This window comes from Stegodyphus dumicola, chromosome 4 (assembly GCF_044657685.1).
Source record: "Stegodyphus dumicola isolate Sdum_Otavi_A_Nest chromosome 4, ASM4465768v1".
NCBI classification, from domain to species: domain Eukaryota; kingdom Metazoa; phylum Arthropoda; class Arachnida; order Araneae; family Eresidae; genus Stegodyphus; species Stegodyphus dumicola.
Window position 1 is genome coordinate 248,792,755 of NC_140771.1, and position 27,852 is coordinate 248,820,606.

The 27,852-nt window shown below is 30.5% G+C and overlaps 1 protein-coding gene across 1 annotated transcript in view; it reads left to right on the plus strand.

Annotated features, from left to right (window-relative positions):
• Positions 1 to 245: 245 nt before the first annotated feature.
• The window catches only part of mTor (serine/threonine-protein kinase Tor), a 157,276-nt gene continuing 129,669 nt past the window's right edge, over positions 246 to 27,852 (plus strand). Inside the window, exons 1-10 of the mRNA XM_085816207.1 lie at positions 246 to 487; positions 7,541 to 7,766; positions 11,602 to 11,837; positions 14,463 to 14,564; positions 14,680 to 14,778; positions 17,800 to 17,931; positions 20,836 to 21,132; positions 25,904 to 26,016; positions 27,201 to 27,380; positions 27,487 to 27,612. Of these exons, the coding sequence (XP_085672333.1) occupies positions 7,541 to 7,766; positions 11,602 to 11,837; positions 14,463 to 14,564; positions 14,680 to 14,778; positions 17,800 to 17,931; positions 20,836 to 21,132; positions 25,904 to 26,016; positions 27,201 to 27,380; positions 27,487 to 27,612 (1,511 nt within the window). The 5' untranslated portion in view covers positions 246 to 487. The remainder of the gene's footprint in view (positions 488 to 7,540; positions 7,767 to 11,601; positions 11,838 to 14,462; positions 14,565 to 14,679; positions 14,779 to 17,799; positions 17,932 to 20,835; positions 21,133 to 25,903; positions 26,017 to 27,200; positions 27,381 to 27,486; positions 27,613 to 27,852) is intronic.

Here is a 27,852-nt window from a genome sequence, read left to right on the forward strand (position 1 = left end):
GTCCCACGTGATTCCTTAAGTCTCACTTAACGCTGTGGTTAAAAATGTCATGAATAGGGCCCTAAGGAGGACTATAAAGGGTCTGTAGTAGCTCTAGTGCGGTCTATAATGACGTCACACCGAAGGAGTTCTTGGCTTTTCTTTTTTTTATTCGAAGTTAGGTAACCTGATCTACGAATATCATATACAATCTTCTTCGCGGGGTCAAAAGACTTCACACTCCGTACTTTTACTGTTTGAAGATCTTCTGCGAATAACTGTGCCAAATTCATATCACGGAATTTTATTCGTATCGTTCATGTTTAGCATTTTCTTACATTCCAGGCACTTCACTGCCCGAAGTAGTAGTGATAAAATTAAGATTTCGCAGTAAAGAATAAATGTTATGTCATCATTCCGTATCTGTAATTCAGTAATTTCACTGATTCTTTACAATTCGCAGCGCAATGGTATTCGTTCAGTGAAAGTGTATGCTTAATACGCAAAAGTAAATATTTTTTCCCTTTTTTTTTGGAGGGGGCACTGTAAACTTTAATATGCGTACTTGTATATGATTGCATAACTATCAGTTTTTACGGAACAGGCGTAAAATGTGTCTCTTTGCGTATATTTTAGGCTTTTTATTTCCCCCCTTCGAATAAATCTACAATGGTTTTCAAAAGTTTTCGTACACTTAGGAGTTTCAGTGAAATACCGCAATTTCATTAATAAAAATTAATATTTGAGAATGATAATTTTTTAATAATATCTCTAAATTTCTCTTTGCAAAAATACATTAGTTATTTTATAAACATTATGAAAGTTTTTTCTAGAAAATCAGTAATAAAAAAGTAACAGAAAAGTTACCTCACAAAAGTCTTTGTACACTTCAAAGAAATGTGTGCATATTGTAACTATTGTAGTATTTTTTGCAGGATATCTTGTAACATTTATGACAACTTTCAAACATCTGGGCATACAGTTCACCAGTTTTTTTTTTTTTTTTAAGGTAATATTCGCATATTTCTCTTAGCAAAAATACATTAGTTATTTTATGAACATTGTGAAGGTTTTTTTTAGAAAATCAGTAACAAAAAAAGTAACAGAAAATTTATTTCACAAAAGTCTTTGTACACTTCAAAGAATTGTGCACATATTTGTAAATATTGTAGTATTTCTGCTAGTTAGTATTTTGCAGGATATCTTGCAATATTTATGACAGCTTTCAAACATCTGGGTGTACAGTTCACCAGTTTTTTTTTTTGGTAATATTCGCATCAATATTCTTCCATTCTTTTGTCATTCCTGTTATTAGTTCAGTTTTCATTATGTTGTGACTTCGGACTATACCTGTAATTCTCACCTTTCTGATGCATTCTGCCGGGTTTTAATGTAGTGACTGTTTTGTTTCTAGAACTTGTGGACAATTAATAGGTGCACCAAAGGTGAACTTTGAGGGTTGTATTCTTAGGAGCGTTATGCTTATAAAAAGTTGTTTCCAGTACCTATATTTTGGGCAGATAATTTAAAATTATCTTTTAAGATATTTAAATAAAGAGCATGGTTAATTATGCTATCAATAAATGCCAAATTACCTAATCCTGATGCTGACATGCACCACGAGGACACCTCCACTGCAGTGCTTTACTATTCCAATCTGGTTCTTGTGTTTACTTCTTCATTTTTTCTTCTCTGTATAATTATGCGCCCATCAAAACCAAAAATGTTAAATTTGCTGTCATCTGCAAATAAGATCTGTTTCCAATATGCTTCGAGCTTATTTACCACTAGTTTTTCCAAGGAAAGAATAAGAATTTTTTTGCATTTGTTATTTCTTGAACATTGTCAAGAGAAACTGAAGTAGAAAATTTTTCAGTAAATTCTTTAGAAAACTTTACAGCACATAAATGTGGATTTTTCACAGATTTTCTAACTATAAATCTCTGATCACGTCGAATTAACTTGGCCGAATGGCTTCTTTTTACTTAATTTTTGATCCGATTTTTTTCTTTAAAGCATTTTATCATATACTGCATTGTAGAATGGAATAAATTTACTAATTTTGTGATATCCCAGCTCGATTTTCCACCCTTATGATGAAAAATTATCAATTTTCAAATGATATTTGTTGTTTCCTTATGACTAAAACTTATTTGTTAATATAAAATAAAATATAATAAGTAAACAAAGAATAAAGCCAAGAAATTTTTAAATGTCATCAAAATGCAAAAAATAAAAAAAGTGGCAAACTATAATTTTATTTATGAAATTTTACGAAACTGTTTCGGTGTTTGTGTCAGTTTTGTGGTGTGTTTTATCTATGCCTCATTACATTTTTGGTTGATCTTTACAATATGGTAACTGGTAGTTTGGCGACATTTTGGAGGCGATAAAGGTTACTATCTGGGACTTTGGTAATAATGTGAGCAGTACTCAGTTCCGATTACGCATTATTTTGTGTGAGGGAAATGAGAGATCATGGGATATGTCATGTGATATTAATGGACGAATTACGGTTCTTTAATCGGAAAAGGGGGGAAATCGGGAAAAAATCTGGAAATTTTGTATTTGGCTTTATTCTGTGTTGTGTGAAACAGTGTTCGTGAATTTTTGGATCCCATGGCCATAACTAAAGTGAATTCGAAATGGGTATTTATGTATGTATTAATTTAATGTATGTGCTCATTTATATTTTAAGTAGTGTTTTTGAATTTAATTATATTTTAATTAAATGATAGTTATTTTGTGAATTTTATGTTTGTAGGAATTTGGTATACGTTTTAGTTGAAGTAAACGTGCATGGAAATAATTTAAATATTTGATACTAAGTATTTGTAATGCTTGCGGTATGAATTCGTTGGTGACGTGTATAATGTAATAGATGATTTAGAGGTAAAAGTTTTTGGATATTTTATTTATTTTATATGTGGAAATGTTCATATTTGGAAAGGGTAAATACTTTTTCGCGATCAGGTAATTTCATATATGTTCTTTTTACCGGGTTTAAAGATTGAGAAAATTGTCATGTATTATCGTGAAATTTTTCTAATTTATGAGAAAAAAGCAGTGTACATGGATATAGTGAAGAGTGTGCGCAATGCCATTTTTGTGCAATTCTGGGATTTTTTTTAAGTAAAAATAAGTCGGCGTGTACATGGTTTATGTGTATGTGTTATTTTGAAAAACGCATAAGGAGTATGGTATTGTGTACTTTTCCCAATTTTGCAGTGAATATTTGTCACGATTAAGCAGTTTTGTTAGATAAAATTTCTAGCATAAGTGTAATTCGGCTAGTAGATTGTTGGAAGAAGTGTTCAGTAGATAAAAAGAAAAGAAACATGTCTTTACTTCGTGAAGACAAAATGGCGGCAGGAAAAAAAAATAGAGGGTTGCTGTAGGAGAGTTGGTCGCCAAATTTTCGCCAAAAAAACGCCAAGTTACCATAATGTAAAGATCAACCACATTTTTCAATTTTAGAAAAAGAAAATAAGTCAATATTAAAAAAAAAGTTTGCTTTTATTGAAAATCTCATGGAGAAGATTATGAAAAAATATTGGGCTTTATATCTGATTTTGGTTCTAGACAATAGTGCTTTTTCTACAACTTCTTAAAATGTACAAGAACTTTTGGGAGCTATTGTATATTGATTTCTAATCGTACAGAAGAATGGATTTATTCATCTGTCTTCAATAAGAGTGTAATTGCTGCCCTGAAAAGTAACTTATGCTGTCAAATATCTTATAATTTCATATCTCAAAATAATTAGAAGCAAAATGCTTTTAGTGGTATTCTTGTAAATAAGCTGGTATTAAAAAAAGTAAAATTTTTTTTTTTGTTATGTGTTCTTGTCATTTTTAAGCAAGTTTCTAAAATTATTTTCATGAAGTTATGGTAGTTTTTCATTATAGATTATTCCTTGATTTTCAAAATGATTTAAAATTTGTTCATTAAAAATGATGAAACATATAAATGAAAAGTCAGTGATGCCCATTTATTTAATTAGGAAGCACTTGTGAATTTTTTATTGAAAGGAATATATTCTGTATGCTATTTATTATTTATATTTAATTGTATGTTTTGATATCGGTTTAATTGCATGCTTTCTCATGCTTGATAGGATCATCTACCACTTATGGTGATTAAGTTAAGGCAACAGTAAATTCAAGTTTAACTCTAGCAGCCAAATGCCACACAATTGATTTAATGCAAAGTTGCTTCAAGCTTCTCACCGACATAACAGTTTAAATGATAGCAGCTGTAATGCAATGCTAAAGAAATTACAATCTTATCTGAACTAGTGAAAACTAGTAACTTGGCCTCAAGAGGCAGAAACATACCGTGTCTTAAAATCTGAGCTTGAATACTCTCAAACTAATTTGCATGATGGTAGAGAAACTTAAAGAGAAGTGACAGTAAAGATTTAAATCATAAAATAATAGTTATGTATATAATAATAACAATAACTGTTATTTTATGATTGAGTGTTCTTTAAATAAAGTGTTCTTAGCATAGTATAAGATTATATCAGTGGCAACTGCTGTTTTGAAAAAAATTAGAGGAAAGAGGTCTGCTCAGCAGATTTGTCCCCATGCCTCAAATTTTTTAAATTGGATCCTTATTAAAGGCCCATCAAATTCAGGAACAGGTTGCAACTGTTCTTGAATTTGATGGGCCTTTAATAAGGGAGTGAAAGTTAACTCAGTTTTCAGAGCCGTTCCTAGGCCATTGGCTGCCCGCATACTTTCCTAAGAATGCCACCCCATAATTTAAAAAAAAAAAAAAAAATGCTCAATCATCAATAAAATTTTTATTTCATGCTCACTAAGTACTTGCATATGACAAATTGTATATAAAGTACTTGCATATGACAAGTAATATATTTAAAATATTTAGGAATGTTATCATGAGAGTCTGGCTGCGCACATACTTTTATGTGTTGCACCCCCACCAGGAATGGCCCTTCCAGTTTTCTTTGATTATTCACCTAACCCTGACAAGATTTGCCAATCAAAGGTTCGCCGAAGTAGGCGACCCCTGATTTTACGAAAATGTATTTATCTTGCATCAGACTTAATCTTTACTTTTGTATGTGCATTATGCTAGTGTGTAATGTGTGCAGTTTTGAAATTAGAGAATTTTGTTTGGGGTTTCTGCTTGTTGCGATTAATGTGCAAAGTTTTCTTCCGCCTTATAATGAATCATTATGCCATTTTGGAGTTTACCTGCTATTGAAAAAAGAAAGTGTATTTTTTCAGAAATACTGTATCTTGCCAGGAAGCTGAGAATGTAGAAATGGGCATTTGATGAAGTTAATGTATTGAAATCTGTAACTTTTTTTTAAAGTTAAAACAGGTTGATGATTATATGGAGAGCAGTCCCAGGTTGTGCAATTTTTTTGCAAATTTGCCAGAATTGACAATCCTGTACTACTTAAATTTATATCTGTGCGATTTTGTGAATTTTCTGCTGCTCCATCATTTGCTTGTGCTATTTTTCGCCACCTTAAAATTTTTTACTGTATCGTAGTCTATGAACTCTTATGCAGTCAGTTTTTAAAAATATAATCTGTTACTTTAAAATAAACACTTCAAAGCCATTTGTTTCTTCCCCAAAACCATAACCACAGCAACAATTGCTATGGGAAATAAGTCAAATCCTTTAATTTCCTAAAATTCCTTGATTTCCTCTGTGTGGAGATGACAAAAATACTTCAAAGTGCTTATTTCAGAGTAACAGACTGTAGCCACTGGTGTTTGCACATGATCTGATTCATTAATTGCTTTGTTTAATTTTTGATGACCTGTGAGTAGGATTCCAAAGTTTAAGCCAGATTATACCTGCTGTGTTAGCTTAACTGTGAATAGTGAGTAATGTGAAAAATTCAGCACCACCTTTTAAAATCCTTAGCTTGAAGTATCTATGTTTGAGAACTCCTGGGAAGAATGAAAACAGACGAGACAAAAGCTTATTACAAAATATGTCGGTGCAAACATAGGACACATAAAATTGATTTAATGGGGTATAGTGCTTCTTTAAACATAATTTTATACTTGAAAACAGATGGTTCTGTTAGAGGATTGTTTTTCTTAGATGGCTCTTTTTCTGCTCTATATTTTATTTCAAACACCATCTAATTAATTTTAAAATGAAAAATTTTAAAGTACTTAATATATATACAGCCTAAACCAAACAAAAGTCAAAATTCAAAACAAGTCAAACAAGAGTCAAAATTTTAGAAGCTAAGACATAAATGTCCGTTCACAGTTGAAAAATTATCTCATTGTTAAAAATAAAATATAATTTAACTGACTATAAAAAGATAAACTGCCAACTCAAAAAGATACTACAATAATGTTAAAATTTCAAACATGAGAAAGCATCTAATAGAAAATATGAACAAATTCAAAAATTAACTGAAAAATAATAACCTGAATTACATAATGTAACATATAAGTAGTATAAGTGTCCCAGCCATAACGATAGTTATAGCCTACAATGTACAGAACTTACTGAGACTGGATTTATGATAACATCAGATGTTGTGTGAATCATGGACTTGCAACGTCACAAAAACTACATAATCTCTGATTTTATGTACTACTTTCTGCTATTTTTCAATTCTTTTACTACTTTAGTTGAAAAAATTTCTGGGAACGTTCTTGCTAAGTTGTTGTACAATGCCAAGAATTCTGCAGCTCTTTGATTTTTAAATTGGATCTTTGTGCACATAGCAGAGCAGAAAAAAGGAAGTTAAGTGTTTTATTATGGATGTTTGCTGCATTTTTAATATAGCTTATTTGTTGCTGTTTTATGTAATTTTGAGTGTTTCATTATAAGTGTTTTTTTCTGTGTAATTTTCAGTGTGCTATTATCTATGTTTCTTACACTTTTAAATTCATTAATTTGTTGATCTTTTATGTAATTTTAAGTGCACTGCCATTTTTTAAAATAGCTACTGTTTTTATATGTTATGTTGGTGGAAATTTAGTCTCCATTGACTGGCAACTTTGCAGGAGGGTTGGGCAGATAATCAGAGAATACTCTTATTTCTTAATGTTATGTTATACAGAAATTTCCTTAATATAAACATGTAACAAAGTGTCATCTAACAGACATTGTTGATAAATATACTGGTTCTTATCTCTAAATTAGGGATAATTTTAGTGTAATATTATGTGAAAGTTGAATATCTTGTATATAGTCAAGGACCAGTTAACTAAAGTAATATTAGGAACAGTATTTATTGTTAATTCACAGATAGTTAAGGAAAGGGGGAGCAAATTATCCACATTATAATTAATGGAATATCCTTTTAACAACTTAACCTATTTTCAAGAAATTAAAGAATAAATTTGTTTGGTTGCATAAATTAAATTAATGTTATTGGCATCACTAAGTGAGATTAAATTCATTTAATCAAATGTTTACAGTTCACCTAGCTAAAAGTGTTAAAGACCAGAAAGTGTAAGAAATAGTTCTAGTTTTAATTTTTTTAAATTTATTTTTTTCACCTGTAGCTGTTTAATTTTCATCCTAGTAATTTTTTATCCCAATTTTCCAGATGACAGGTAGTACAGCTGTCCAGGTTTTTGTGTCAGGTCTCAAGAACCGGAATGAAGACGTTCGACTTAAAACTACAAAAGATCTACATCATTACATAACTACTGAGCTCCGTGAGATGAGCATAGAGGATGTAACTGCATTTTTGGATGAGTTTAATCATCATATATTTGAAATGGTGTCAAGCTCTGATGTGAATGATAAGAAAGGTGGAATTTTGGCCATTGGTAATTGAATTGTATTACAAATAAATATTATTGTTTCAAAAACTGTAAGTGACAATTATGGGGCACATTTAAAATATTATCCTGCATAATATGATTCTTCTTCATTTTACATGGGAGAGAAAATGTGTATATGCCCCATCTTTATAAACATTTTGACTGCTTATATCTTAATTCAGAAGTCAAACAACAAAAATCAGCGTTATACCTACAAAATTTTCACAGGACTAGTTTCGATGGTTTTACCGAACCACCATCTTCAGCTGCAAAACCGCAAATGAACAAGATAGGAAATAATGATTAGATAAGATAAGAAAGCCTGGACAAGAATAACCAAGTGGCGCCATCTGTTGGCGAAACCAGAACTAAAACATAATTTCTCTAAAAGCCGAAGGCAAATTTGGATTGGAATTAGGATCGTTAACTAGAACAGAAAGATTTTTATGAATGTGAAATGCCTCTAGAAAATCCAGTTCTCCAATAGAAGATGTTTTTTGAATAATTTTGGCAGCTGAAAAATTGAAAGTGTGATTTTCGGACCAACAATGTTGAGCAACAGAAGACCTCTGTGTTTCCTTTTTTCTAACATATGCCTCATGTTCTTTGACGCGAAATTTTAAGGCTCTCTTAGTTTGGCCAATGTAAATTAAACCACACTGGCAAGGAATCCTATAAATACCCCAGGAATTCATATCCGGAATGGGGGTCCTTGAGTATAGAAGTTGGAATTTTATTGATGGGAGAAAAAACAACCCGAAAGTTAAATTTCTGCAAAATATGTGCAACTTTATAGCTAATTGATGGAAAGAAGGGAATGACAACAGAATTTTTATAATCTCCTAAAATAAGAGAGTGGCTTTTAGTGTGTTGAGATGAGAATTTTTTAACTGCTTGATTAATAATGTTGGGTGAAAAGCCCCTGTCAATAGCTATTGCTTTTAAATAATTTAGTTCTTCATCAAGGGCTAGTTTGGAGGAGCAAACTTGAAGAGCACGGAAAACATAGGAATAAAATGAAGCTAACTTTTGTTTAGTCGGATGACATGATTTAAAGTGTGGTGGAAGGCAAACCGATGAAGGTTTACGGTAAACTGTAGTACTGAAGTTGGATGTGTTACGTGTGACCAGAATGTCGAGAAACGGAAGAGAATTGCAAGTCTCAAGTTCAAAAGTGAACTGAATAGCAGGATCAACAGAATTCATTGTTGAAAGAACTTTATTTAAATCATCTTTATTACCTTCAAACAGGGCAAAAGTATTGTCTACGTAGCGGAACCATGCCGGGAAGTTTAAAGTTTCAAACAATTTTGATTCATAATAATGCATGTAGATATCAGCCAGGATGGGACTGAGGGCTTTTCACCCAACATTATTAATCAAGCAGTTAAAAAATTCTCATCTCAACACACTAAAAGCCACACTCTTATTTTAGGAGATTATAAAAATTCTGTTGTCATTCCCTTCTTTCCATCAATTAGCTATAAAGTTGCACATATTTTGCAGAAATTTAACTTTCGAGTTGTTTTTTCTCCCATCAATAAAATTCCAACTTCTATACTCAAGGACCCCATTCCGGATATGAATTCCTGGGGTATTTATAGGATTCCTTGCCAGTGCGGTTTAATTTACATTGGCCAAACTAAGAGAGCCTTAAAATTTCGCGTCAAAGAACATGAGGCATATGTTAGAAAAAAGGAAACACAGAGGTCTTCTGTTGCTCAACATTGTTGGTCCGAAAATCACACTTTCAATTTTTCTGCTGCCAAAATTATTCAAAAAACATCTTCCATTGGAGAACTGGATTTTCTAGAGGCATTTCACATTCATAAAAATCTTTCTGTTCTAGTTAACGATCCTAATTCCAATCCAAATTTGCCTTCGGCTTTTAGAGAAATTATGTTTTAGTTCTGGTTTCGCCAACAGATGGCGCCACTTGCTTATTCTTGTCCAGGCTTTCTTATCTTATCTAAACATTATTTCCTATCTTGTTCATTTGCGGTTTTGCAGCTGAAGATGATGGTTCGGTAAAACCATCGAAACTAGTCCTGTGAAAATTTTGTAGGTATAACGCTGATTTTTGTTGTTTGACTTCTGAATTAGTATTTATTCGGCGTGTTATTGTGTTTTGCTTATATCTTGTACAGTTATATTCCAGCAATTAATAAGGCAAAAAAGTAGCTATTTCTTTTACTACTATAATACTTAACACTTCAAAGATAAAAGAATAAAAAGACTACTTTACGCCAAAATCAAATTGCATATTATCCATTTTATGCTATTCTATATGTCTTGGTGTTCTACTTGCAGCATTTAGATGACATTAACTATTAAATTTTCATACCTGTATTTGTTACCAAAAATTGTATTTTTTTGAGATGTAAATGTTTAAAAATGTAATATAATATGGGAATACAATTTCAGCATGCGCCGTTATATAGAACAAATCATGTGAACAAAAGATCTGTGAATATAACTGGTAATGGAATTCCATACCTTAAAAAATGCCTTCCCCCAAAATTGCCAAATGCTGGACATGGAAAAATTCAAGATAGTTGATAAGATAAAAAATGAAATTTGCAGTGCCAAGTGAATGGAAAAAGAAACTTATAGTCTAAGTTTATGAAAACAGTCACTTTATTTGTTATTGAAACCCTAGATTTAAAATAAGATTTTGAAAAAGAAATGCATTTCAAACATAAAGCCAATATATTTTTGTGGGCCTCAAACATATAAAATATTATAAGTAATTTATAAAATTCCATCGCCACAACAGTTGGTGGAGATTCTGCCAAACTTGCACCAACCATACCAGAAGTTTGAAAGCATATACCTTTCTTATTAGTTAGGTAATCAAAAGATACATTTATTATTTATTATAGATTTTTTAAAATTTCCAATAGCAGATAAGAAGACAACTGTAGTAAAAAATATAACTATATTAACAGAAGAAATAGGTAATAAAATTAGAATTACGGTAAATCTATAAATTGATGATCTTGTACCGAGCTCTCCAGTATTTCTCCCACGCTTTCCACTGAAGAATCCTCAGGAAAAATTTTCTTTGAGAGCAGCACATAATGCCAAAAGTTGTAGATCATGTAGCGTTACCCTGGGGTAAAAAAGTTAAATTGCATAAAATTTTTTGATTGCATTGCAATTTTTTATTTATTTTCAAATAAAGTCGCATATCATGCCCATTTATCTCTTCACTCCCAGGATATCATATATGATATGCTTCTGTTTTCCATATCAGATGTGATATGGAAGCAAACTGTGATTTAGTGGCTCACACACATCATATTTGGTATGCTGAAATGGAATATTTTATTTAATCCTTTAAATGTTCTTAAATTATGTCAGAATGCTGCAGAATTATATTAAAGGGAGAATCATGAGTATTAACCTTGTTATGAATATTATGTTATTCTATGAGTGTAAAATGCATATGCTAACAATGCACATTCAGAATTTAGAAATATTTCATGCAATACAAGTGGCTACTCGGGTTACCATAAATGAAAGAACAACTTGGTGATAAACAAAACAACAACTTGCCGATAAATGAAACAACAACTTGGTGATAATACAAGGGGTATCTTCAGTATATTCTAACCCTTGGAACTTCAGTTAATTAAAATTTTTGATGGAATGATTGTCGTTTTACAGAACTCATGCACACAAGTACAGATATAAAATTGTTTTTATTTGTATTAAATTTTTGTTTTGTTTAATACTATGTTTTGAAAACGGAATCGAAGACATCTGTTAAACAGTTGTAATTTTTATGCATTATTTCCTAAAATGTGCATGCGCTAATTTTTTTCTTTTTTTGTTTTAGTGAACTTAATTGGAATCAATGTTGGAAATACAGCAACTCGCACTAGTCGCTTTGTGAATTATTTGCGTAATTTATTACCATCGACAGACACAGGTGTTATGGAATTAGCAGCTTATGCAATAGGCAGACTTGCATTAGTCAGTGGTACTTATACTGCAGAATATGTGGAATTCGAAGCTAAAAGGGCATTTGAATGGCTGAGTGGGGATCGCCAAGAGGCTAAAAGACATGGTGCTGTGAGTAAACATTCTGTAGTTATTATAATAGTAGGCAAAGTAACAACCTTTTGTTCAGCATAGATTTTTGTCAAGTCTCTATTGATTTTGAGAGCAAACAGTTACAGTTACCTCTTTATCTCTAGTTCTTCTACTGCAAAGAAATCTGCAGAAAAGGGAAGCCACAGTTATATTTATACCCAAAAAGAGTAAAATGATTGCTGAGTTATCGCTAAGTTCAAGCACTTACAACGTAAACTTGAGAAGGGTTAAAATAACTTCTTATTTACTCAAAGAAATAACAACAGGCGGCTCCTTCTCAGGCTTTCAGGAAAGCCTCCATTTGGGCTTTTACATCGTGATAAGAAAATAAGAAACTAATCTAATACTAACTAAAATAGACTTAGCCAAAATTAGACACAAATATCTAATGTAGTTGGCCCTTTATTTAAGCTAGCCAGCAATTATCAACAGGCACATACAATATGGCCGAGTGTAAAAATTCACAAACGAAGTAGCCAGAAGGCAAACATGCACCACTGAGAACTCCTAAGCACTCTCTTTCAAAGCAAGTTAAATTTCTTTTAAATACTACTTCTAACTCATTTGCATTCAGTGCAAATCTGAAAACTCATTCTGGTAGGGAGTTGTAAGTGGAAAACAAGAATTGAAAGGAAAAGGTTTCAAAATTAAAAATAACTGTTTTAAAATTAACATGCACCTTATAAAGTTAATTGAAACATTAAGTTGATAGAATTTAAAAGTGTAAGGAAGGACTGCACTGGATTTAAAATCCTTAACTAAACAAGGTGAATCTTTGTGAATATGAAAAGCTTCAAGAAAATTCAGTTCAGTAACGGATTTATTTTTGCAAACTGAAAGTCCAAATTATGATTAAATTTCCAACTATGATTAGCTGTCGAAGAGTTTCTAATTTCGTTTTTTTAATAAGATTCGTTTTCCTTGATGTAGAACTTTAACACTCTTTTAATTTGGCTGATATTTCTCAACCTACTCTGATGAGATACAATATTAATTTCCTAAGAATTCAAGTCAGAAATGGAATCTTTTAGAATAAAACTATGGATTTATTTTGAAAGGCAAGGAAATGATTTGAAAATTTAACTTTTGGAGAATACGTGTGATTTTGTAACTGATAGAGAGATGAAATGGAAGCATGAAAAGGTTATTAATGTTATTTCTATCAACGGAATGTTTTCTTTTTTTAATAATTTGAAAATAAAAAATTTATATACAAGGTGTGGCTATTAATTTCCATAACTGCTCTAATAACATCAGAACAGATGATGTGAGAAATGTAATCTTTTAATATGTTTCGAAGTAATCCCCACCTTCCGTAATACACTTCTGTGCTCGTAATGTATAAGTTGTGGAAACAACTTTTAAAGTCCTCTTTTGGAAGGCTCTTCAATGTCGACGTCACGTTCTTCTTGATGTCTTCAACATCCACAAAGCGTGTTCCTTTGATCACAGTTTCGAGTTTGGGAAACAAAAAGAAGTCTGCGGGGGCCAAGTCAGGAGAGTATGGTGGATGGTGCAGCTCCACAACCTCATATTTGGCCAAAAACCTCTTCACTGGCAATGCAATGGGGGGAGGGCGGGCATTGTCATGCAAAGTGATGTCAATATTGAACAGCTTTCCGAAAGAGGACTTAAACGTAGTTGTTTCCACAACTTATACAGCCGAGCACAGAAGTGTATTAGCACAGATGGGGATTACTTCGAAGTAGAGCACAGATGGGGATTACTTCGAAACATATTAAAAGGTTACGTTTTTCACATAATCTCTTCTGGTGTTATTAGAGCAGTCCTGGAAATTAATAGCCAAACCTTGTAGAATATGGAAGTTCTGCTTTCATTTGTATATTGTGTATTTCTTTTACATTAGTCATTTACAAATATAGTTCAAATACTGCACTTTTATTGTTGGTTTTCTGTTACTTATATCACATTGTTTGATTTTTTTCAGTTTGGTGCAGTTTTAGATTTTGCTTTGCAATACGAATTTTGCTGTACCCCCCCTCCAAAAAAAGGTGGGATGCCATGTAAAAATATTTTTAAATTAAGCACTCAATCAAGAATAAATAAAAACTTTGATACTACTTCTTCTACTACTGCTACTATTACTACTACTAATTTTTAGTTTAAAATAATATTCATGGAGCTAGGGAAATGAAATAATCCAAGTTTTACAAACCTGTACTGTAATTAGCAGCTGTAGAGTACAATTCCAATAGTGTTACTTAAGTCCTCATAATATTGTTAGAGCAAAAATGCAGTTCTTTTAATCATGTTAAAAAATGCAGTTTATATCCATCAAATGTTGTTTACTAAGGGAAAAACTGTAAACTGCTTTATCATAGATTTAAATTTTAAATTTACTGCCTTTTAGACCAGGAAGTCTGAAAATGAAAATGAGCCCTGCCTCCAAGTTGTTCAGACTCTATATTTTTATTGTTGTTTCATGTGCAATACACATTTTGAATGAGGATTATTTTTGTTTATGTGAAAATTATAAATCTATAGATTTAGCTTTACATTTAGCTGTGAATTTTTGTTTCATGAAACTGTGACTTTACCTTTGTTTATTTGCCTAACATAGTTGCTTTACTTGCTTTATTTCAGGCTTTAGTTCTCCGAGAATTAGCAGTTTCAACGCCAACATTTTTCTTTCAACAGGTTCAACAGTTTTTTGATTGTATATTTAATGCTGTGAGAGATTCTAAGGTAATCTTTTTAATTTCATATTTTTTTATTTAATTTCATATTTTCTTTCTAAATTAGGTAAATCTGATATTAAATTTTGTTCATTTAAGTAAAATTGATAACTTACTCATTTCAGCCTTCTATCAGGGAATCAGCAGTGGCAGCCTTAAGAGCTGCATTAGTTGTTACTGCTCAGAGAGAAACTAAAGAGACACAAAAACCTCAGTGTTATAAGGTATCAATATTATTCAGATTTTAAGTTAGTTAATGTGTAATTTATTGAAATTGTATATTTATAAATTAAATTGGTTAATTATAAATTTTATTTTACTTTATAATAGTATTATTTATAAATTAAATTTAATTCTGTTATGTGTTTAAATTGAATTTTGATTTTTTGTATTTCATAAGGCCATTTATTATAAACTAGAATATATGTAGCTCTATTTTTTGTAGATTAGTTTCTTAAAGAATAATCAGTAAAAATATGAATTTGTATGTTTTTGGTACTGTTCTGTTATCGAGACCAGATTCAGAAATCTATGAATATATGCATGTGTGTAAGTATGTGCATATATGTGTATATGTGTACATACACATACATTCATGCTTAGATGTATACATGCATACATAAACACATCCATCCATCCATACATGTATACATGCATTTTTGGATCTCTTCCTGATAACAGAACAGTACCAAATTTTTTATATATTGTCCATTGTAAAGTCTGTATTTTTTTTTTTTTTTTTTTTTTGAAAATCTAAATCTAAAATCGTAATATATTGTACAACATTTTCTGTGTTAAAAATAAAATGCTGAGGTTCATAGTTTGCTTGTTGCATTAACTACTCATATTTTAAATTGCAGCTTGTAAAGTCTTGTATTATTAGGAAGCGTACAGTATCAACTTCGACTATTGAAGAATTATCTTCTAGTCATGTGAAACAAAACAAAAGTCAGAGAAAGGGGGTATAAGACTCTTTTATTTGAACCAAAGAAGTAACAATGACCCCACTTGGGTTTGCACAAGCCAGCACTTCTGGCTTACATAAATGCATAATGTTGAACTAAATCAAATGTAATAGATTATCCTAACGGCTCACAGGATAAAGTAATGCATAGGAAAGGGTTTGGTTTGTAAAACACCGACAGGACAAGCGTAGAATCTCTCAGCGTCACAGAATCAAATTGCTAATAAGTCATGGTACAACGGGGTCTGAATTTGGCAAAACGCTGTCTAAAATTAACTTGTGAAACCTTCATTTAAAGAACACTTCTTTCTCCCTCATTTTGAATAATTGATCGCTATCTCATTTACATTCTGGCATGAAAAGTGTGAGCGAGAAGAGAGTGACAGAAAAGTACTTAAACTTAGCTATTAATTAAAAATAAATAGATAAATACTCACAAGCTTTAAATAACTAAAGGGAAAACTTTTTTGTTCTGAACCTGTATTTAAATTACTTTATGGTGATTTTCGCAATTTAGAATTTTGATTCAAACGAATATCAGTTTTTTTTTGTAATACTCAGTTTCATTATAATGAAAAGTTGCATAGATGAGTTATGTTGTATGTTTGATATTAATTTTTCAAGTTTTTTAATTGTTCTCAATTCAGACCTCCATGTGGTTATATTCAAAAGTTAAAATAAAATATAATAAGGTGTAAGTTTTGAGTATTCAATAACACATATCTACACTTTAAATTAGAATTTTATAACTTATGAAATCGTTATATAATTGTAAATTTAACTTAAAAGTAGATATTATTCCTATATTTATAGTATGAAATTCTGTTTTTTTTTAAATAAATAATAACAGATATTTATGCTCACAAAGAAAACATTTCTTGTGCTATAGTCTTTTTATTTTCTGGTGGGAATTTGTAATTCATCCCCCAAAGTGTATAATAATTCAATAAATTTTTGTAGAAAATGTGAAACAACCATGTATTTCAACAATTGCTATTTCTATTTGAAACTGAAATTAACTACCGTATATACCCGCGTATAAATCGAGATATTTTGGACAAAAAAAAGACTTCAAAGTTTAGGGTCGACTTATACGCGGGGCCATAAAAAATTAAAAGAATCGGAAGTTCAAAAATGTCTTTATATAATGCAGTTGTTCTCTTCCCCCACTCAAATTGGACGACTTATCAAATAAGTCATTTACTTGAAGTAATTTCATGACTTAAATTATGTGACGAACTAATCACAGAGTTTCATACTAGTTAAACAGAACGTCAGTCATACGCTGCTGGATTTAAGTTAAAAGTTATTTCTTTCGCGGAAGAGACTAATAACTGTGCTGCTTCTCGTCAGTTTGGGGTTGACAAAAAATTGATTCGTGATTGGCGCAAGAATAAAGTAAAGTTACAAAAAATCCCAAAATCAAAAAAGTCGTCGCGACATGGAAAAGTTCCTTTCCCAGAACTCTAAAATGACTTGTATGCTTGGGTTTTAGAGTGCCGGCAGAATGGTTTCATTGTCACTAGAACTGGCATAAGCTTACGAGCAATGAAGCTTGCAAAAGAAGAAAAGTATGGTGTTCCAAACACATTTCGTAACAATACAGAGTTCGAGACTGAAAATATGTATGATGACGAGCCAATGACGACACAAGAGTTCTATGAAATGTTTGGTGAATCTGACCATGAATCGGACGTTGAAGGATTTTGATTTTGTTTATTTACCAAGGTATTTTTTATCGTATATTTACTTTTTTTTCTCAGATGATTTTGAATAAATGTAGCATTTAAAAAAATTTTTTTTCGAAGTTTCTCGATCGATTTCAGAAGTGGGGGGGGGGTCGACTTATACGCGAGTTTCTTATTTTCTACGAATTTTTTATGTCGAAGTGGGGGTCAACTTATACGCGGGTATATACGGTATTTTTTTTTTTTTGCTTATTATGTGCTCCACCCTTAGGCACTACACAGAAAGGGAGGGATGCCCCGTGGGGGGCTTTTTACGGGAAACTGGCTCATATCTGTGTTACACATGGGTAAAACCACGAAAACACCCATGCAGCCAGCCCGTTTGCTAGGACTCGAACCCCAGACCGAACTTACCAGTGTTCAGCGGCTTCTACCGCTCGGCCGCTGGTGAGCCAAAATTAACTATTGAAAATAATTTTTTTCCTTTAGCATTTTTAGCAGATAATGATTATGTTTGGTATGCATTACCTATGTAAAATGCATTTAGGTATTAAATTTTTGCGATATATTTTATATTCTCTTTGTTTTGTTAGCAATGTTATGATGAAGCTGTGAAAGGTTTTGATGAAGCTGCTAAAGAAAAAGGTGTTGCTAGAGATGATAAAATCCATGGGTCACTGCTTGTTATCAATGAACTGCTGCGTTGCAGTAATCTGGAAGGAGAAGTATGTGCTACTTAATATGTTTATATTTCAGTTATTGCTTTTAGGAATGTTTTTTGCATTGTGCTTTTCCACTGTATCACTTTTATTATTTAAATTATGGTCATTATTAATTGTATTACAAATTAGAGGTTAGAAGCATTTTACACTGCAGTTTTATTTGATTAAGTAACTCAAGGCTGACTGTTGAAACTCAGTTTTTAAAAAATTATACAATTGACAAATAATTAATTGAAAATTAATAAATAATAAATTGATGATGAATATACAGGAAGTACTATGTAGGGATGCTTGAGCTAACCAGGAAAAACCTAAAATTAATTAAATGTAAGTAATAATTAGTAAGGTACTTGCGTATTATCGCAACCAGGTTGGCGCTATTTGTAAGTTTGAGTAAAAAAGTATGAATAGAAAGAAAATGTACATTTATTAATTACAGATAATTTTTAATACAGTTTTTTATATTATTTTGTTTTAAAATATAAAATAGCAATTAAACCCTTCCGGTTTCGAATTTGAATAAGTTGCAGAATTATTTTTTCGGCGGAAATCTTTTGGCTATTGCTTTTAGCACTGATTGAAAACCGTATTCGCCATAACCATGTACAGGTCGACTTATTTTTACTTAAAAAACATCCCAGAATTGCACAAAAATGGCATTGCGCACACTCTTGACTTTATCCATGTACACTGCTATTTTCTGATAAATTACAAAAATTTGCACGAAAATGCAGGAAAATTTTGTGAATCTCCACGTGCTCTTTTTACAAAACTACGTATAACACGTAGGGTTGTCGTAAGTAGGGTCGCCAAATTTGGCAATTTATGCGAATTTGGCCTGGTTGCATTAATACGTAAGTACCATTAGTAATTATTATTAGTAATAATTAAATGTAAAGTAGCCAGATCACAAGTAAAATTTTATAATCTAATCCCAATTTCTAATCCTTATACGAGAAAATCAAATAAGAATATGAAATGTATAGTCATAAGACTAAAGATTTTATGTTTATGAAAAAGAAGACTGTCAAAGAAAGAGATCTTTAAATAGAATTCTTCTGAATTCAAAGTATTATGTCGAACATTGAGATATTCATCATAATATATTGTTTGGAATTATCTTTCTAGATATTTTTGTGTTTTAAAAAAAGCATATGTACTTAAAAAAGGAAATCCTCAGTAATGTTTGAAATTTTGTTTTCGAGAAGAAAGTAAAAAATATGTCAACATCTCAAAACTGTTGGAAATAAACCGTGAAATTTGGGTATAAAAATATGGCGAAAGTTGGCGATTTTTTTGGTGCCATTTCTGTTTATGTCCAATGCCCTTCCCAGTAAAATGGCATCGAAAACATAATGAAACATAATTAAAATAAAAAGTATATAATCTCAATAAACTGCATTTTAAATCAAACAAGGAAACAACATAAGAATGGAAATACATGTTACAATGTGTAACAAATAATAATCTGTGCAATACAAAATCTGTGCAATACAAAAAGGAAATATCAACTTACCTTATTTAAAAATTTCTGTTTCTTTGGTATGTGAGACATACAAAACTCCTTAACAGCATCCAAGAACTGTTTAAAATTATCTGAACAGAATCTGTATACTACCGTCGCCATATAAATTCACAAAAATAAAAATCAGAAATATTCTCTCTACTCCCGGACTGTTAGTGGCATTTCTTTTGAAAATCCCTTTTTATTTCACCCCACAAACCTTCTGAAGTGTTGATATGAGCTCTGGTTTCCGAATCCTTAAATCTCGCTGCATAATTTACTGAGAGGTGAACAAAGCCATTTAAATCTTCATTTATACACCAGTCAATCAATGTTTTCTTTCTCTCCAAAGCATTCAGAAACTTCAGGTTAATCTTACCACCAGTAGGCATTTTACAGTGTAAAGTACAAAATAAGTTACGTACTTCCTAACCAACATCCAATGCATAAATAAGCTCTTACAAATATTTTTTCATCAGTCAAATTCACCGCAATCATGCAACCAGTCATGTCATAATAGGATTTGCATAACATTCAACTACTCAGATTATCATGAATGAAACAACAACTTGGCGATAATCCAAGGGGCACCCTAAAATATAGACTAACCGATATTTGTGACCCATGGATGTGTGAGATAATATAGACTATAATAGATCCATGTGATAATATAGACTAACCGATATTAGTGACCCATGGAATTTATTGAAAAAAAACTTGCGCTTTCCTTGCTATCTTAAAAAATTGGTAGCACAACTTAATGGCCATATTATCTTCGAAACTGTGTGCTAATATATTATTATTATTTTTTGGATTTAGAATGAAACTAAAATAAATAGTACTATTTGAAGTAGTAATTTATAATAAATAATAATAATAATGAATAAAGTTTGAGTAAAGAACCATTTGATGAAATTTGTCTTTAAAGGAAAAAAAAAAAAAAAAAAGAAATTAGGAGCAAAAGAGTTCTTTGTCTGATCATATAATCTGAGGAAGAGGAATTTTAAAATCCTAAAATTTTAGAACAAATTATGATGATAAAAATATTTAGAAAAAATTATATTGATATGCTGCTTTTGAATTTTATTTTCAGTGTAAAATCTTGTGCCTCTTATTTTGCTTTAAAATAGTCTAAAAGAAATTATGTGCTTTCTTTGATTTATTCCTATTTATTCTGCTTCTCTCGTAAAAACTAAAAAAAATTTTTTTTATTTATTCATTTACTTGTTTATTTATGACTTGAAATCTGCAAAACTCTTAACATCTCTCTGGTTCCAAGTAGGGTAGATTTCTAGTTTTTCATTGTGCACATATTTAAGAATGAGATTTAAAATAAATCTTTTCTTTCTGTTTTCTATAATACTATGTTAGAATCTTAATATTTATAAAAACACTTTTTGCAGCTTATTCGTCAAGAATTAGAAGATATAATTCAGCAGCAAGCATCTCATGATGCCCATGGTCATCGTTATAGCTTCTTGAAGGAACTTGGTACTGGGTCACTAACTCGTAGCTTTCGAGCTTTACATCAGCTGCATCAAGGTGGCCAGTCAGGAACACAGAAAGGCATTGGACTTTCAGCTGTTGTTAAATATCACAAAGCTCTTGGCACATATCCAGGTGTTGTTATGCCAAGTAGAAGAATGCAAGTATATGAGAGTAACACATGCAAATTGCTGATGATTGAACATTTTGATACTGTGAGTATTATTTTCAAGGCTTTTAAAAAAATTTTTTGTTTTTTTTTGTTTTCTCATTTAAGTTATTTTTAATTAAGTTATAATTATTCGGTTAACAGTACGAAACCTAAATGTTGGTAAAAAAATGACTGTTTTATTAAATCTGAAATAAATACAAAAAGCAAAGACAGTTACAAGAATTTACAAAGAGGAAAAGTACAAAATAGGAAAAGTATAAAATGGAATTTACCATAATATTCAGATTGCCCTTGAAACTTCAGATTGCACATTTGATTTAACGTTACCAAAAACATATCTTCCTTCCTATGCAATCAAGACTACATTAATTCAGTAAAGTATAAATCTAGATGGTGACCAGCAGAGCTGCAGTGATGTACATTTCATCATTTTACATTACCCTACAAACTTTCAGTAATTTGTATATGGCAAAGCTGTATTTTAATTAAAGCTGTATTTTTGACTACTCGCAGGTGTTTATATCCCACAGCTACTAATGTATCTGCTTTATGTCCTTTACAATAATCAAAGAGAAATGTACTTCCTTCTACTATCTTTTTCTTGTATTACTGCAAAGTTTTAGCTAAATGATCTATCACAGCTATTTGGAAATACTCTTTTGGTTCATGGCAAATCCTGCCATCATGATAATTATGAAATTCTAATACTACCGTATCCTGTACTGATGTCTTCACAGTGATAACAATATAGCATTTGAAAGCATATATGCTTCTAGAAAGAATCTGTAACATAACCTGAAGGGAAAAATCATGGTGTAAGGATTCAGTGTCGGTAAAGAATCCATGTATAGAAGACACAATAGTTTTTACAACAGCATGCAAGTATTATACAGTTATCTATCCTTCACACAAATATTTTTTTTTTCAATGAAATTGATTATAACGCACGTGAATGCAGTTAGCAAATGATACTCTTCTCAAAGTTGTATGTTAAATGGGATTATCTATTAAAATCTGAAAACTCAGTCTTCTGTCTGTAGTTATTATTTTTCCAAAAGCACTGAAGATCTGTAGCTTTCTTCTTTTTAAGATCTTTAAAATTGATTTTTATAAATGTTTAATATAATGAATAGTAATTTACATATAAAAATAGTGTTAAAGACAGCAACTACAAGTGTTATTTAGTGCATATTAATTTATGCATGCCTTTTAATCATGCAAGTTTATTGCTTTCTGCAGAGATTGTATCCATCATGTAATTTTATTTCCAGTTTTCAAACTTTTAAATGAATGAAAGGAATTATGCAAATAAATGTAGTATTTTGTAATCTGATTGATAACTTTTATAAACATTTATAGCATTAATGTAATTATTTAAAGATGTTTATCTAATGCTGCATAAAAGACAGAGAGATGTCAACAAGTAGGTGCAGTTGCAAAAGGTAGAAGGCAAAAATAAAAGTAAAAATAAAAAGAGTTTTATATCTGCGTCATGATCATAGGTACTCTGCTGTTTGACGAAATTAAACTTGTGTTTTTCATGTCTTGGGAGCTTGACTTAGTATATATATATTAGATTTATATATAGCATTGTTCTAACATGTAAAATTTTACTCAAAATTAAACGTTTTCTGAAATGAAGTGCTATATTTTTGCCCTATTTCAATTCTATGACTCAAATTATGCTTAAGAACCAAATTACGTTTAATTTTGTAAAATTTATGAGAAACATAGCGAGTAATTCCAACATATAGGTTGGCATACTTTTTTCACTTTCCGCTAAGAGTAATTCATTTGGCCGACGCTTTAGCTTATGTGAATTTTTTCACTTTCCTTTTTTGAGCATGCCCCCCCCCCCCAAAAAAAAAGTCTCAATTATTTTTCTTTTTTTTTCTTTCTTTCTTTTTGTATTTTATGGTGTATGTTTTAATCACAGTTCTTACTCTTAGATTTTTTTCTTTTTAAAGAATTTTATTTTAATAATTCAAGTTGTGTAGTGAATTTTAGTTCTTCAAATAGTTATTTTAAAAATTCTATTCAGTCAGTACTTTAAGCATGTTTATTCATATGAATTTTTATTAATTTGATTTAATTTATTTGAAAACATTTCTTTCGAAAAAAATTCTTTCTAACCCAGTATGTCATGAAAAGCTTTGAAAGCTGCATTCTGCATTAAAACAGAAAGTACTATAAAGCATGTTAATATATCTTCCAGTGTGCCATTCAGAAAAGATATGTGAATGAGAAACAATTACGTACAATTTTCCACAGTTTTATCACTGAGCCATTGCTTTGCACAATTTTATCATCCTATATTTAGTTTGTTAAAATATTATCCATGTTTCTGAATGAATTCAAATTTTTTGTTTTTTAAATCACCAGAATTAAATAACATAACATAAACATGAGTAAATTTTATGTAAAATAAAAATAAACTTTTTTTTTTTTTTTTTAACCTTTTTAATATCTTGCATTTTTTTTCTGGTTTCTTAGTGCCTTGCATTGCCTGTTGTTTTTATTGAGGCATTTTTTTAGATGTAGCCAGAGTAATCTACCCTTTTTTATTTACTGTATCCATACTTACATTTGAAACAGCTTGCTTACTGTATTGTTCTTACGAGTAGTTGTGCTACCTTCCATTTTATCAGTAATTGGTCCAAGTAAAATAATGAGGTAATTTGTCTATGAATCAAATAATCCATGAGACTGAATGTTTTTAGAGGCTAGGCATTTTGATGGTGGGAGAGGAAAGAAAAGACTAGTTTCATCAATACTGAAAACATTAACTGATATCCATACACTTCTTTGGATAAATCATGAATCTTCAACAAATTTAGTGAAGCATCTTTGGATTCTCTCTATTTATGGTATGATATAACATTATATTACATAATTTAAATTTATACAGCCCTTCAATGAAAAATGTCTTCCTCTATGAAGCTATGTCTTTTTTGCTAGTATAGGCCCATTTGCTGAAATATTTGATGCGCTGCACTAAGTGAAAACCTCAGCAAATTATGGTTTGAACTTCCAGATATTTTACCTTGAACATGCTATTTCTTTAAAAAGGTTCTTTCTTTGAAAGGTTTTCCATGAACTTTTGTTCCTTCTTCTCATTTCCTGCTTTCAGAAATGTTTGTTTTAAACGTCTATTTTTTTGACAAATATAGTTCTGTAAATTTTGTATTCTCATCAAATTCTTTTAAAAATTGAGTTGTATTTTTTAGGAAGACTGCATTTTATTCCTAGACATTTAAACTGAAAATTGAGCTTAAAGAAAACTGGAGGAGGGATAGTTGAGTTAAAATGTGCATACCAAATGATAGAGGAATAAAGCTTTATTCAAACTTTTTTGTTTATTGTGCCCTACTCAGTGATCCAGTGTTAATATCAGGTGCAGCTTTTATGGAATAAAATGAAAAATCATTCCAAATGTAGTCAAGTTTCATTAAGCCAAACTTGAAGTAAAACATCCCTGAAAAACAAAATATTAAAAATTCAGCTCTGAATCAGTATGAATTTCGAATATTATATTTTGCTGTTCTCTTTGACTTACCTTCTAATTTCTAGTTCTAGCAACCATTCCATTGAAAAATTTTGACATATTGAAGTTGTAGTAATTGAAGTTTTAGAGTATATTCACAAAATGGCAATTGAGTAATCAGAGTGTCTTAAAAAAATTAAAACGTTGCAGAGTTTTGCATTCATTCAGCTTCTTGTCTTAATAGAAATATGACAGGTAAGGGAAGGCTTGCACATATTTTAGGCATGGGTGTAATAGTAGAATGTTGCATTCCTTTTATTTCTTCCATGTCAGAAAAGAACTTTCATTTTGAAAGAATGCTTCAGTTTTTGGGTTGCAAAAATAATTGCAAGGAGACAACTCTTTGGAACATGGGAGATGACTAAGTACACATTACTTATTTTCAGGTCAGAGTAACTCTACAAAGTGGTTATTGACCAGTGCGTAGATGTGGTATCATGCTATAGAATGGTTTCCTAATGAATAATGTAGTATTAAAATCGTCTGTTTAATTCTCAGCTATATGAATCATGTTGTAAGCACATTAAAACGTTTAAAATTGCAGTAGTTTTTTGATGGCTCAACTTCTAAGAAAATCCTAATGTTGCTTAGTCTAACACCTGTTTAATCTTCCCAGGGTGAATAATGCAAGGAAATGATCATCCCACCTTTAGCTTAGATTCCAAGTACTTTAAGTGAATATAATCGTAGCAAATGTATACGTTCATTTGCACTGTGCCTGTGCCTTGGTAGTTTAAATGGGAGCTGACTTCATAAAGTTTTCAGGATTTTCCTGATGTGTAATATAAATACCTAGGTTACAGAATAACCATTTATGAATTGCCTAATAAGAAGTTTTCTACACATCCTCTTTTTTTTTTTCTTATTTCTCATTACATTTTTCTAAGGCATTGTTCCGGAATATCTAAAATCTAAATTTCTAACCAAAGAAGATTTTGATAGCTTTTTTTTTAATTTTCTAAAACATATAAATATGTTGCAATGTAATAAAAAAAGAAAATCAATATCATTATAATTTTTTAACATTTCTTGTTATATTCAGCTTATATTGATTACATATAATGCATTCCCTCATACTTTATAAGAGAACATGAAATACAATTACTTAATTAAGGACATTTGATAATATCCAGCTTTTAATGCAATATTTAATTTCTAGAACTGTGGACATAAGGCTGGTGACATCACTTTTTTCCCTTGTTTTGTGCTTTAATGTATTATATTTAATGATGTTAAATTTTCGTGTATGTATTTCTTTCCTTGTGAATAGATATGTCTACAAGTGTTACGTTTCAGAAGTACAAAAAATGTGTACATCCAGCAAACATTATTAAATATCCTTCCAAGATTTGCTGCTTTTGATACCAAAAAGTTTGTTAAAAGGTTAGTAAACTTTTTGTAAGATATTTGGCAAAAATTTGATAATGTTATAGAAAAACAGAATTCAGTTTATTTATTTGTATTAAGATAGGATATATATGCACATCTCTGAAACATAAAAGCAGAGTGTAAAATATACAACAGGAATACAGAGAAGACCATTAGAGAGTTTCACAAATTTTTATTTAAAAACAAAATAATTCCAAGCTATTTCCATGCAATATGCTGAAAATTAATCAGTATAAACAAAAAGTAAGAAATTTAGAACACTTCCACAAAGACCTCCAAAAAGTGAAATTCAGTGCCAGTAAATTTCAAAATTTCCTATAAATATGTAAAATTAGTCAAAAGAATTAAATATGAAATACTAAAACTTCCAAAAATACAAAAATACAAAAAATAAATAAATAAATAAATAAATAAAATAAAATAAATACAAATACCGTATATTTCAGTGTATTTAAAAAATAGGACCAAAATTTATGGGTGTGCGTTACACACTGGATATAAAAGTGATAGCTTAAAAATAAGGAAAAAATAAGATTTTTTTTTTTACATGCACCAAAATGCTGCTTATTTAGTCTTTGCCGGAATATTTACTCCCTCAAGCATTTAACCCACACAATTTTCCCCTTATCGCTTGTCGGTGTGGTTTACCATTGTTCAAAAGACAAGTGACAAATAAGCCAAATGTTCGAATAAGTGACCTCAAAATATAAGAGCATTGCACATGTATCTTTTAGATTTTTTTCATTAAGAATTGGGTATGCGTTATATGGCGAATATACCTAAAATTAAAAAATGTAGCTTGAAATTATAGATGTGCATTATACATCAGTGTGCTTTATATGCTGGAAACAGGATTTAGCTAAAAAAGATCAGTATTGTAAACACAGTGTAATGATCATGCTGATTAAGTATTCATCGGTTCAAAAAGTTTTATGTTAAATATTTTAAAGATGTCATTAAAAACGAAGTCATTTTTAATAGTGAGGTCAACTGCAGAAATCCGAGTCTGTAATACCATATAGCAGTGATTGATATTTGAAAATAACTTATTTTGTAATTAATTCATTCTAACTGTTTATTTATTTTTTAACTTTTAAATAACTATTTTTTTAATTGTTTAAAAACCAAATGCAAAATTTTTTTGGATTAATAATTGTATGTAATTTTTTCCTTTACAGTTATTTAAGTGAAACTATGTCATACCTTCTTAGCTGCCTGAGGCGTGAAAGAGAACGTTATAATGCTTTTAACGCAGTTGGTTTATTAGCTGTAGCTGTAAAACTGGAAATTAAACCTTATATTCCAAAAATTATGGAAGTTATTCGTTCTTCCCTTCCTTCAAAAGATATGACAATTAGGTGGGTAGGTTTTTAATAATTTTAAATGTCTTTTTTTTTAAATTTGTGTGTGGCTAGTAATTTTATAGATACTATTAAAGTATTTCTTTTTTATATATATATAAAGGAAGAAAATGCCTCAACTGGAACCAGCTGTATTTACTTGTATAAGTATGCTAGGCAGAGCAGTAGGCCATACTATTATAAATGATATCAAAGAATTATTAGAACCTATGATGGCCACTGGACTAAGGTTTGCATTGATTTTTTTTAATCTAAAAATTTTTATGCATTTATAAATAAATAATTAAAAATATTTTAATCAGAAAATTCTTGAAGTTATAGAAAGAGAGAGAAAAGAATGTATATTTTAATCTCAAACTGAGTATAAGCTGAGAATGCATTTTTTCATCAAAAATTTACCCACATTCAAAATTTTATATATAAACCAAAAAAAAAAAAAAAATTCCTGGAATGTTCAAACATTTTTGGA